General features: G+C 44.5%; 2 protein-coding genes across 4 annotated transcripts in view; one reads left to right on the forward strand and one right to left on the reverse strand.

The window, feature by feature from the left end:
• NDRG4 (NDRG family member 4) overlaps positions 1 to 13,464 on the forward strand; it is a 518,571-nt gene that overhangs the window by 254,981 nt on the left and 250,126 nt on the right. The gene's annotated exons all lie outside the window — the stretch shown is intronic.
• The window catches only part of CSNK2A2 (casein kinase 2 alpha 2), a 43,383-nt gene that overhangs the window by 1,531 nt on the left and 28,388 nt on the right, over positions 1 to 13,464 (reverse strand). The window contains exons 6-11 of the mRNA XM_049786147.1: positions 11,441 to 11,524; positions 9,999 to 10,109; positions 9,682 to 9,783; positions 8,926 to 9,026; positions 6,642 to 6,790; positions 4,128 to 4,221 (exon numbers count right to left, since the gene is read on the reverse strand). Of these exons, the coding sequence (XP_049642104.1) occupies positions 4,145 to 4,221; positions 6,642 to 6,790; positions 8,926 to 9,026; positions 9,682 to 9,783; positions 9,999 to 10,109; positions 11,441 to 11,524 (624 nt within the window). The 3' untranslated portion in view covers positions 4,128 to 4,144. The remainder of the gene's footprint in view (positions 1 to 4,127; positions 4,222 to 6,641; positions 6,791 to 8,925; positions 9,027 to 9,681; positions 9,784 to 9,998; positions 10,110 to 11,440; positions 11,525 to 13,464) is intronic.

Consider the following 13,464-nt stretch of genomic DNA (forward strand, 5'->3'; position numbering starts at 1 on the left):
GATGCCAGGGACTGAAGGTAGGTCCCATGTGTGCAAGGTAAACACACTATCCACTGTGGTATTGCTCCAGCCCACTTACTGACATTTCTACTTATGAAAACAGGAGTCAAATACGGCATTTCCTTCTAAGGGCAGTAGGTCAGATATCCAGCGCCATAAAAGAGACGGCTGACCACATCTGGCACGCCATCAGGACAGAGTCCCACCCTAGGCAGCTCGGGATGCTTCCCCAAACAGAGGAGATCCTCAGTGATTTAGCCAAGTTTTCCACAGTGTCAGATTTCTGTTTCAACCTCTTAATCACCATTTATAGCAAGAAAAGCCAGCAAGTGAAAAACGGTTAATTTATTGATTCAATGAAAGTGTTTGTCTTTGTTTTCGAAAACAATCCCCAATACATGCAGTTCAGGATTTAGTATCACATTTGCAGCACATTGTTGAGTCTCTACACAAAGGTATGCGGCGCCTGTATAATTCCATCACACCACGTTCCCCGCCTGCACAGCACCTGGTGGGCTTGTTCTCTGGGCCACATGCATACAGCTGAGCATGGCACCCCTAGTCTCCCCGCCACTGCTCCTCCCACCCCTACACTGGGCTTGTTTGCGAAGGTAGACCATCTAGTCTGACTAACTTGTGTGATCAAGTGGGCCCTGCTTTTGCTTTCAGAAGATTTATATTTCAACCATGCTAGGTTGGTTAGCTGCTCCTGTGTGCTTGCAGGAGGGACACAGGCCTTTTCATGGTCATGCAGTCAACACACATCCCTCTACGAATCACTGAATCTGAACTGGCATTTAAAGGACCCCCTATAAATTGGGCTCTCAGAGATCCATTTCAATATATGTATTTTAAAAAAATGCTTCCAGTTGCTTGTGTCCCCAGAGTTTTGCTTCCATCCTTAATGCAGCATGGGAGAACCACCCAAGTCATTTCCCTGAGTAGGTGCAGGCCTGGCCCACCAGCTCTGTGGGACTCAGCATCTGCTACAGATCTGCCTTTCCATCCTACTGGCCAAGCAGGGGGTGTCCCCTCTCATCCTCCCACAGCCTGTCCCCCTTCAGATCTATCAACAGGTAGTTTTTGATTCCTTTCTAGCTGTCCCTCCTTCCAGCCACCAGAAATTGCAAGTTCTTCAGTTGCTGGGGGTCAGTCTGAGACTATCTTCCTTATCTGCAAAGGAATCTGAGCCTTTGGAGTGGGCCACATTACCAAGTATCTGTGAGGCATCCCAGCTTAGTTACTAGGACTCCAGCAGGCAAGATCCAAGGGAAAGAGAAGTGGCTTGTGAGCCACCGAGTCCTGGGCACACACCTCCATTTTTCCGCTCATGCTGCGGCCTTCGTGGCTGAAGCAAAGCCCCGAGGTGATGCCCACTTGTGGCCCAGGAGCCCTGCTCTCTATTTGGCATAGGAATCTGTCTCACTGTAACGGGTCTATGTTAAACATAGGCAGTACCTGAGATGATAGTGTAACACTACCCTGTTCCCCACAAGTTTTTTGCTTTTCTTTAGGAAATAATTAAATCCGTATCATAGGCACTTTTAACCTGTTATAAGGTAATGAAACAAACAAAAAGTCTAATGAGAATTGCTGAGATGAAGTTTAAAGAAATACACTAACTGAAGAGGATAAAGGGCAGGTAAATCTACCAGTTAAGTCTAAATGAGACTAGACTTGCACTACACACACACACATACACACACATCCCACTCTTTGAACTCTCTGAGACTACTCAAGATATCTCATGGATGCCAGGAATATCTGGATACAAAATGATTTAGGGGCAGGAGAGATGAACAAGGTCAGGTGTGCCTGCACACACTTAGTCTAGAAAATAACAGCAAGACAATGAGAGGGTGTCGAGACTCAGAAAAGGAGTGAGCACTTGAAATCCCACTCTGCATCTAAGGCATGAAGAACAGGAGGTGGACAGTAAACTGGATGCATCAAGAGAAGAATCATTCTCGGGTCCAAGCTGCAGGTGCAGACTGTGCAGCTTCTACTCCTGATCATGGAAGAGGGGCAGAAGTAGAACACCTGGTTCTCCTGCAGGTGCTTTACCTACCTCTCAGGCCCTCAAAGAAAAGGGGTTATTGCTTCACCGTAACCTTCCTGTAGGCCCTTGCCTGGTCCAAATAGGCCACTTAAAGCAAAAGCAGTGGAAAAGCCAGGCTGACTGAGGGGAGGTAGGGGAATGGAAAGATACATGCGGCCCATCTCCCTGTTAGTAACTAGAGGCTCCAGTGGCCCAAAAGGGCACATTAGAAGGTTCTGAGAACCCCCAACACACATCCACACCCTCCCTCTCTCTCAGCAGAGAGCATGCACCTTACACTTTCAGGTAGCACGAAAGTATATATTATATCTAGAATGTGCAACATATGCAGGTAGTATTGGTATGAGACTCTTAACAGAATGCATTTCCTGGCTTTGGGATCTGTATTTTTAACAGCTCAACTCTTAGTAGAGTCTTATTTGCATTTTTACGTTCCCACCGACCAAACAACAAAAATAGAATCTACATTTGAGATAGGACCTGCTACCAATACCAATAGGATTTTTATTGGAATATGGAATGTAAACAGATGTTTCCAAACAAACACTCTAACCTTATAAAAATGTATGGCATTATTAAATAGTTCCTAAAGAAATCCTAAAGTGTGATGTGGTGGGCACCTCTAGCCTTAATCCAGGTCTGTGAGGGTCCCACAGCTGTGACACAGTATGGCTCTGCAGCTGGGGGAAGGGACAACTGGCAAACCAAACCCCCAAAATAAGAAGAACCCATTAGCACCTCCCACCCCAAAGAAACCAAACTAAGAAAAAAGCGAAACCTAGCTTCCTTTGCTAGCTGAAGGTGAGAACAATGGACCCCAAGCTTTGACTCTGGCGCCCCATTTCCTCCCCAAGTCCTCCCACGTTATGTTATGATCCGTCCACTCGGGTGATGGAGGGGCCACAGCAACTCCACCCAGCCCCTGCATAGAAGAAAGCCTTCTCAGTGCCATCACATTCATGTCTGACCTATCAGAGCATAAAAAGGCCCATGGCCCTGCTTGTGTGAGGTGGGAAATAGCCTCTCATCGACTAAGAAGCAGTTGAAGTGGCACGGGAGTACATTTTTTCCACCCAGTTAAGTCTTTGTGGGATAAATTCTTCAAATAGGGTATTTCTTTCCCTCCCTCCCTGACCTGTCTGAAGACTGACTTTCCAGCTTTAGATAGGGTTGAGAACAAAAAGGCTGTTTCTGAAAAGCTGAATTAAAATAGTGCACAAACTGATGTGCTGGTAAGGGTTTCCTTACAAGGCTGTGTAATTAAAAAAAACAAAACAAAACAAAACAAAAAACTACACACACGCACACACAAAACCCCCAAAGATTCTATGGTCAGGAAAATCAACAAAAGCTACTGTGAGCTCAGAGTCAAGCACTTAAGCATCGAACTTCCGTGGAGACAGACGGGCCCTGCTGGCGACATCACAGTTTCCAGTGATGCCTCCTGACAGCAAAGGGGATTTGGTGAGCATGACTGCAGTTTGCTCCTAAATAAATACACTTGGAAGAAAACTGCAGGGATGAGGTACATTTCTGTGAGAGCTCATGTCATTAAAAAAAAAAAAAAATACATAAAACATGAATTTGTAAAAGAGCTTAAAAAAATACTGTCACTGTTTTAATATCTCCTTTTCCGTAAATGAGGCTGGTGTGTCAGTATATGCTGCTGACATTTTGATAAAACTTGAGCCTGAATCTCAGCCAAGGAAACCCCGACCACAATGGAACAGATAGGAAGTCAGATATTCAGAGCTTGTTGACCGAGCAGGTTAGTTCCACAGCGGGGTCCTGTGGAATAACAGGCGACACAACAACTCCGAGCCTCATCTCCCATGCATTCCAAAGGGCACGTTCCCTCGGACCTCACTAGGTGAGCAGCTGCTACCAGGAGGCAGTGCTCTGGAGGCTAGTACTGGGGAGGGTCTTTCTTTCTGACAGACTGTTGGGTCTTTACTCTTCTTTGCATTTAGAAGGAATGACTAGAATTTCTTTTTAATCACACTGTAGTTTTCCTTCAAGGTTTGTGTTTGGTTGGTGGTTTTATTGGCAAGCATCAATGCCGCATTACCCGTCGCTTTCCAGTCTTCATCGGGCTGCCGTGAGGCCACTGGAAAGCACAGCGGTCTCTGCACAAGGCTGGGCCTGCTCCTTCACCACGGGGTCTGCAAGAGAGCGGGGCAGCACGTCAGCGTGGGGAGCATGCAGAGGGAGCAAGATCAGCATCCAGAAAATCAGGCTCTGGAAACAAACTGCTCCCGGCAGTAGGGTCCCTGTCAACCCTACCCATTCTAAAAGCACAACTATGGCGACTTCCAGGAAAGAGGGGCACAATGATACCAACTCTCTTATTCAAAGTTACTCCTTATTTTCTGACGCATCCTTTCTGTGAATAGTAACATTCAGCCCCCTAATTCCTTCAATAATGCACAATAATAAAGCACTTTGGATGAAAAGACAGAAAAGAGCTATTAGAAGGTCTACTCAATTTACCCAATAGCAGCTTAAAAATAATTACATCAATGTGTTTTGAAAAGAGGTAGATCACTGGGGCAGGTTTGGGGTGTTGGTTCACTGTGAGGGGCCTAGAATGCAGCAGACCCTCGGCTATCACCTGGCCCATCCTACTTGTGAGCGATGCCTCTAGGGCTGTAAGTAATGATACTCAAGGGACTAGATCACCTGGGACCAGGGATTGAACCAGGGTTCGCTGCATGTAATGCCCTTTAACCCTAGTACGTCTCTTACTGTTCTGAACATCAGAATATTTTGGGAAGGTTGGGCACCATACCAGGCTCTGTGCTCAGGGGCCACACTGGGTACAGCTCAGGGGAGTGTATGTGATGCTAATATTCGAACCACTACTGTGGCCATAGCCACATGCAAGGGAAGTTACTTAATTTCTATACTGCCTTTCCAGCTCAAAACCAGTATTTGTTTTGTTTTGGTTTTGGGGCCACATCTAGCAATGCTCAGGGGTTACTCTTGGCTTTCCAGTCTCAAACATTAGTATTTTCAATTCAATATAATTTGAAGGGTGACAAAGTTTTAGTGCCACACTCCTGAGTTCTGGAGGATAAGCCAAGAACTAGGAATTGAAAGGAAGTAAAGTGATTATGAATGATGCCCCGTCAATAACAGTATTACCAACTAGTGGCTAAAGGGGAAAAAGGAAAAACAGAAGAAATAAGTGTCTGCCATAGAGGCAGATTGAGAATGTGGGTAGGAGGGAATGTAATTGGGGAAATTGGGGGCGGAAAATAAACACTGGATAAGGGATGGTGTTAGTACTTTGTATGACCAAAACTCAACAATCAACAACTTTAATAAAAAAAAAAAAAAAAAGATTTTCCACACCTCTAAGGAAACACCAACATGTTCTTGGGGCAGAAAAAAAATTCATTGGGGCCAGAGAGATAGCATGGAGGTAAGGCGTTTGCCTTTCATGCAGGAGGTCATCAGTTCGAATCCCAGTGTCCCATATGGTCCCTCGTGCCTGCCAGGAGCAATTTCTGAGCCTGTAGCCAGGAATAACCCCGGAGCACTGCCGGGTGTGACCCAAAAACCACCACCAAAAAAAAAAAATTCATTAAAAAAGAAAACCTGTTTGCATCTGGGACAATAGTGGAGGAGGTAGGGAGCTTGTCCTAAATGTGGCCAACCTGGGTTCGATCCAGGCAGCCCTTTGATTTCCCCCAAGCTCCACCAGGAGTGATTCCTGAATACAATCAGAAGTAGACCCTAAGCATCATCAGATGTGGCACAAAAACAAAATACCAGAAACAGAAACAAAACAAAACAAAAAAAACACACACACACACAAAAAGAAATAGAAAGAACTACTTGCATGCAGAACACTTATCCCCAAGCACGCAGGTTCTCAAATGACAAGGCCTTTTTCCTTCCTCAAATTCCTATAATGTGCCATGACTTTAATTTCTTTTAACTAAGTATTTAAGGCTTTTCATTGGGGGGGGGGGGTTCAGTGGAAGGTGGAGGCATTATGTTTGATAGGGTTTCTACATAAATGCATAAATTTGAACTTATTTAGTTTTGGGGAGTTAATCTCATCTAAAAAATGGGAGGGCAGTTCTACTTTTGTTTTTAGTTTGAGACTGCTTTTTATTGTTTTTGTTTGTGAGACCGAACCTGGTGATTTTAAGGAGTTACTTTCTGGCTTTGCATTCAGGGATCACTCCTAGTGATGGCTCGGAGATCATCATGGAATTGAACCCAGGTTGGCCACATACAAGGCAAATGCCGTCCCCTCAGTGCTATCGCTAAGGCCCTTGAAACAGCACTGTAGTTATTTTCAGAAGTACAACTTCCTACCCCCATGTGGTTAGTCTCTCCACACAACCCATCGAAGTTCCAATGTGGTGCCACTGCCATGTTCAGACAGGCTACTGTGCACTACTAGGTGTGTACACGTGTGCGCACACGCGCGCGCACACACACGAACTATGTCTGCAAAGCTGTCCTTAATGTCTAGAAAATTTTCATCCAGATACTTAGGATTCAGGTGACTGGTCTCAAAGATAAAAGGTGGGGAAGGTCTCCCCTAACCCTGTCCTTGAAGACTCACAGAAGTAGGGATGCTCCATGGCCTCCTTGGCCGTCAGTCTCTGCTGGTGGTCGTATCGCAGGAGCTTGTCCAGAAGGTCTAGAGCCTCAGGGCTCACGAGGTGTCTGTTTTCACTATGAATAAAGTTTTCCCAGCGTTTTCGAGAATGTCTGTGAAAAGAGAGGGAGCATCAGTATTTGGATTCAAGAATCTGTCTACTGGGGTGAATGTCAATAAAATCTGACTAAGCTTGTCTAATTGTCCAATTCTTTTTTTTTTTAATTTGGTTTTTCGGGCCACATCCGTTTGATGCTCAGGGTTTACTCCTGGCTAAGCACTCAGAAATTACCCCTGGCTTGGGGGGACCATATGGGATGCCGGGGGAATCGAACAGCGGTCCTTCCTTGGCTAGTGCTGGCAAGGCAGACACCTTACCTCTAGCACTACCTCACTGGCTCCTAATTGTCCAATTCTTGCGAGTACACATCTGCCCCATGCACAGTGAGTCACACCACCCCGTAACAAAGCACTGTTATATAATAAAATTAAAGTCTGGACTCAAATTTGTAATCTGGATTACTTTTATTTTTTTGGATTTTCTTTTCTCCCCCCCCCCTTTTTTTTTGGTTTTTGGGCCACACCAATGACACTCGGGTTACTCCTGGCTCTGTGCTCAGAAATTGTTCCTGGCTCAAGGGACCATATGGAATGAAGGGTTCGAACCCAGGTCCATCCTGATTCAGCTGTGTAAAAGGCAAACACTCTACCGATATGCTATTGCTCTGGCCCCTAGATTACTTTTAATGTAATTTTTATATTAAATATACTTGAATGCTTGACATATTTTTTAAAGTGAACTTCAAAAAGATGAAGAGTCCATTAAAGTTTGAAAATTGTCAGCCTGGGGGCCGGAGAGATAGCACAGTGGGAAGGTGTTTGCCTTGCATGCGGAAGGTCGCTGGTTTGAATCCCAGCATCCCAAATGGTCCCCGGGGCCTGCCGGGGGTGATTTCTGAGCATAGAGCCAGGAATAACCCCTGAGCATTGCCAGGTGTGACCCAAAAACCAAAAACCAAAAACCAAAAAAAAAAAAAAAATTTGTCAGCCTGGAATTTATTATTCAATAGTATTGCATTGGACCTAAAATATGCTATCTTACAGAAAACCCACTGTAAAGAAGAAAATATGAGCTATCTTAAAAAACCTGGTGCTGAGACTGGAGAGATACTATAGAGTCCAGGGCCTTCCATGGAGCCAACTTGGGGTTGATCCACTAGGAGTAAGCTCTGCATACCACAGGGTATGGCCCCAAAACTAAAAGAATCACACTGTGATTTGTGATTAAAGTATATATTAAAGCATATATTGGGGGAGGTGGGCAAAAAAACAAAAAAAACAACAACAATAAAAAGTAAGCATATATTGTGCTAGGCTCTTTTTCTTCTGTAACATTTATGATTTTTATCTTCTTTTCTCTTTTGTGGCACTGGGGATTAAACCCAGGGTCTTCCTTATGAAGACAAGTCTACCACCAAGTTACACTCCAAGTCCTTATCTTTCACCATTTAATATCAATGAATGTACTATCTCTAGAAGTGAATAGGAGACATGAAAATCATGTCCAAATAACTTTTTTTGTTTGTTTGTTTGTTTTTGGTTTTTGGGCCTCACCCGGCAGTGCTCAGGGGTTACTCCTGGCTGTCTGCTCAGAAATAGCTCCTGGCAGGCATGGGGACCATATGGGACACTGGGATTTGAACCAACCACCTTTGGTCCTAGATCGGCTGCTTGCAAGGCAAACGCCACTGTGCTATCTCTCCGGGCCCATGTCCAAATAACTTACGAGTTTAAAAATACTCAGAAAAGTGGGAGAAGACAACACAGCGGGTAGGGCATCCTGGTACACTACCTAGATGGTCCCCCAAACTCACTAGTAGTGATCCTGAGGGCAGAGCCAGGAGTTAAGCCCTGAGGACTATTAGGTGTGTCCTTTACCCAAGTGAAAATGACCAGGAATAAAACAATTTTCACTTTTTTTTGTTTTGTTTTTGGGTCACACCCAGCAATGCTCAGGGGTTACTCCTGGCTCTATGCTCAGAAATCGCTCCTGGCAGGCTTGGGGGACCATATGGGATGCCGGGATTCGAACCAATGACCTTCTGCATAAAAGGCAAATGCCTTACCCTTCTCCAGCCCCAAGTTTTCACTTTTGATGACTAGAAAAGAGGAAGAATTCAGGAACAATCGGAAATCTTTCCATTTCAGAAATGGTAAGGTAAAAAGCTTTCTCTTTCTCTTTACTTACTGTCCCAGGATATCGTTGAAGTGTGGATCTAGGTCTATGTGATATTTCTTCAGATAACCATAGAGCTCATCTGTACCCAGAACCTTGGCAATGCGAACAAGCTGAAACACAAAACAAACTGACCAAATCACTGAGCACAGAACTCACGAAAAGTCTGAGAGGACATAGCACTATAGAATGAGAAGATCTTCCTATCTCTTACCTCCAGGGCCAGACACAGCACCTTGCCTGAGTCAGGCAGGCAGCAGACTTAAGAGGTCAAATTGACAGCAATGCAAAAAAAAAAAATTTTTTTTTTGGGTTTTTGGGCTACACCTGGTGGTGCTTAGGGGTTACTCCTGGCTGTCTGCTCAGAAATAGCTCCTGGCAGGCACGGGGGTCCATATGAGACACTGGGATTCGAATCAACCACCTTAGGTCCTGGATCGGCTGCTTGCAAGGCAAACGCTGCTGTGCTATCTCTCAGGGCCCTATGCAAATTTAAGAAGGCAACCTGACCAGGGTGCTAGTGCTTCAAGCAGCTGACATGAGAACCTCACAACTGCATGAATAGGAACTCATTTTATTAGGTAAAGATGTCCAAAATTGGGAAGAGCTGGTAATAACATTTGTGAAATCCTTCACTTTGAAGAGAAATTTCAAAGTGAAGACTAATGGACTCAGTGATAGGACACCTAAAAAGGGGGGGGGGGGGCTATTTTCTTAGTATCTGTCTCCAAATGAACTAGAGGTAGATGGTCTGATGGGTTCACTCACCTGATCATAGTTGTCCTGACCATGGAAGAAGGGCTCCTTCCGAAAGATCATGCTCGCTAACATACAGCCCAGACTCCACATGTCCAAGCTATAATCATACATCTGGGGAGAGAAGAGGACAGCAGCGTCAGAGGCAGCACACACTATTCTGATCCGAGGTTCTTCTCTTCAGTTGACCCCTGCAAGCATTTTGGGGCTGGAATATGGTTCTGGGTTTTTCATGCATCTAAAAGGACTTACTAAACCCGAAAACAGAAAAAGCCCTGAAGAGAGAATATAATACAAAGAGCCAAAAAGGCCATGGCCAGCAGTTCCACCTGGTAGTCCACAAGGAGCTCTGGTCCCTTGAAGTATCTTGAGGCGACACGGACATTGTACTCCTGAGCAGGGTGGTAGAATTCAGCCAGACCCCAATCTATCAGTCGCAACTGCAGCAGGACAGAAGAGATGAAAAAGAAGTGTTTCCCTTGCCCAAGTATTTAAAAAAATTACCTTCAGTGTATCTATGTAAATACAGATGTATTTTTAACTGAGGCCAACACTGTAGATGCATGTGTCTTAAAGGCCACTTTAGATTACAATTTCTGGCTACTGAAGAAGTTTGTAGGTGCCACTGGCTAAATATAAATATATATATATATATATACACACTTTCAGCAAGTACATGTCAGAGCAAAGCACTTGGAATCTCCTTTCTGCTCCTTATCTTTAAATTATACTCATTTATCATCTTTTCTAGATCAAAAGAACTTAAAACTTTTGTCCTGATTCCGTACCACTTTCATGTGTAACCCATTGCCCCATCAATATTAGCTTTCATTCTAAGCTCTAGGCATAACTGAATACATGCCTGGAGACATATATATCCATTTCAGGATTAAACATGGCTCTAGTTTTTCATTTATCCAATACCAGTTGATTTATTTACTTTTTGTTTTGTTTTGGGGTCACACCGGGCAGTGCTCAGGGGTTACTCCTGGCTCTATGCTCAGAAATCGCTCCTGGCAGGCTCAGGGGTCCACATGGGATGCCGGAATTTGAACCACCGTCCTTCTGCATCAAGGTAAATGCCCTACCTCCATGCTATCTCTCCAGTCCGATTTATTTACTCTTAATCAGAGACAGGATGGAAAGTCAAAAATAGGAGGAGCCCACTTAACAGTTTTTTGGGCCATACCAGCAGTGCTGGGAATTGTTCCCTGGTGGTGCTCAGGGATAAAATGTCAGAGACAGAACCTGGACCTCCTATAACAAGCCCTTTAAGCTACCTCCCTGGCCCTCCCAGATTGGTCTGGGAGTCACTAAGAAAAGAAGTAGAGGGCCGGAGTATTAGCACAGCAATAGGGCCTTGCACTCAGCCAACCTGCAATAGACCCAGGTTCGATCCCTGGCATCCCATATGGTCCCCCGAACCTGCCAGGAGCAATATCTTAGCGCAGAACCATCCCTGAGTGCCCCCATGTGTGGCCCTCAAAACCAAAAAAAAAAAAAAAAAAAAAAAAAAGGAAAGAAATAGAGACCATCAGCTGTAGATCCTAGAGGTCTCCCAGGAAACAAACCATGACACAGCTCACTGTCTACTATTAGGGCCCATTGTCTACTTTCCTTGCATCCTGTGTTTATAGCATAGAAACCACACTGGGAATGGGAGACAGAATCAACCATAATCTGTCTACCAGAGAAAGAACAGTTCCTGTCTCCAGAGCCCACCAAGGCAGGGCCAGCATTGTGGCAGGTAGGTAGGAGGCTTTCCAGGTACCTTTTTCTGTTGGTGGTCAATCATGACATTGTGAGGCTTCACGTCTCTGTGCATGATTCCCTTGCTGTGGCAGTAGTCCAGAGCCTATTACAGAAGAAAGCAGAGAGAAAACATAAGCAAACCCTCTATCATCCTTCAGTGTGTGAGCAGATTCTCAGCAGCTCTTTGTGACAGGCTATCTCAACAGGTCTTCAAGGAAGGAGAAAGACAAGCCCAGGAGGCATCCTTTGCTATGTGGACTTTGGGGAAAAGGCAGCAGATGATGTAGATGTTGTTTCTTCAAGTACTGGGGATGGGATATGTGCGTGTGATACTGTTTTGGCACTCCACTCCTACTTGTAGCAGGTAACCATTTAGCTAGCCCCTCAAACGAAGATTACTAGGGATTAAACCAGAGCCACACGCATCCAAGGCATGAACCCTACATGCCTGGCCCCTGAAGCTAAGATTTTAAGCCTGTAAATCAAAGGCTGGTTTGTTTGGTAAGATTAACGAGCTGTGCAAAACCATGAACACGATTCGGCTTTAAAATGTTTCCATTATTCCAAGAATTTCCCTTAAGCTCCCCTTGGTCAATACCCACGTCCTGCTGATCCCATCTCCCTGCCCCCTTCACTTGCCACACTTCTGTGCTGTTACTTCAACTTTGACTTTTCTGAGCATTCATAACTGAACAATATACACAGAGTATGTGATCCTCTCTTCTTTTGCTTGACCTAAGGTTTCTGATAGTCAGTTCTGATGTGTCTAAAGTGTGATCACATCAAAATTCTTCTCACATGCAACTTACTGGCCACCTTTACCATCTTTGCACAAAGATAGATTCAAATCTTAGATTAGGGTTTCTCAGCCACATAACCTCAACCTGATGGTGTTGGACCAATCACTCTGGCATGAAAAGTTGCCCCGTGCAACAAGGACGGCTAGCAGAATCCCTGGTCTTTACCACAGCAGCAATTCTGCCAACCACAGACAGTTCTCCATTTTGCTTAATGTCCAAAGGGACATTAAGAACTCAGCTGTAGAACCATTGGCACAAACAAGCCAAGACACCAGATTAAGGCATCTTCATAGCTGAGGGAAAATAGATACCAGAAACTGATTCCTTGAGAATTTTCCCCAAACATAAGATCAGTGAATGGTTGGGGAAGGAGTGCAAGGGTCAGTGATGGGTCAAACATGGTGCTCAGGTCTTGCCTGCATGCAAAGGAGGGGCACAGACTTTGGAGAAGAGCTATGTCAGACTGCTATGAGGCATCCATCTGAAGGAAAATTACAGATAAAATGAGAAGTGAAAAGAGAATATTCAGAGGGATAGATGCTGTACTGGGAAGCATTCATAAAGTTCTGTACTAGTCCAATTAACAGCACTTCCTAAACTGACAAAAATTTTGCTTTCTCAGTATGGTAGCAACTAATCTCATGAAGTCAGAGAATTTAAAACGGGGCTCGTGTGACCAAGGACCAACATTTAAAACTTTTCTTAACCAGCTGTGGGTAGTAGGTACTATACCATGTTAATTGGGAGGGGATTGTGTTTATATGAACCACACACTCAAATCTTTTCACTTCATTTGTGTAAGCCCTACTTCAATTTGTTTTGCAACAAGATTCCAAAGTGGCTTTGTGGTATGTCTCATAAAACCAGGGATCCTGGGCAGAAAAAACCCTGAATCTGAACTAGGGGGTGATTCTTGAGAAGAGCCTCGCTCAGTTGATTAACTGAGCAACCCTTGTGTACCCCCAGTTTCTCTTGCATGTTCAAGCTAATTATTTTCATGTGCCCATTTATCTTCCTTCCACAAAGAGAAGACTTATTAGCAAGTCTTAGTGTTGCAATTACTTTGCCCAGTTTTTGCTCAAAGGCAGAAACAAGACTGGGATATAAACTGGGAATATAGCCTGGCAATAAAATGCAGTGTTGGAATAGTCCTACCAGGTCTGTAATCAGACTCTCTATGGAGTTACTGACAAGCTTTTACATTCTTTGGGAAATTATTTCCATTTTAACCTTTCTGATCATT

The sequence above is a fragment of the Suncus etruscus genome, chromosome 14 (genome assembly GCF_024139225.1).
Source record: "Suncus etruscus isolate mSunEtr1 chromosome 14, mSunEtr1.pri.cur, whole genome shotgun sequence".
Taxonomy (NCBI): Eukaryota; Metazoa; Chordata; class Mammalia; order Eulipotyphla; family Soricidae; genus Suncus; species Suncus etruscus.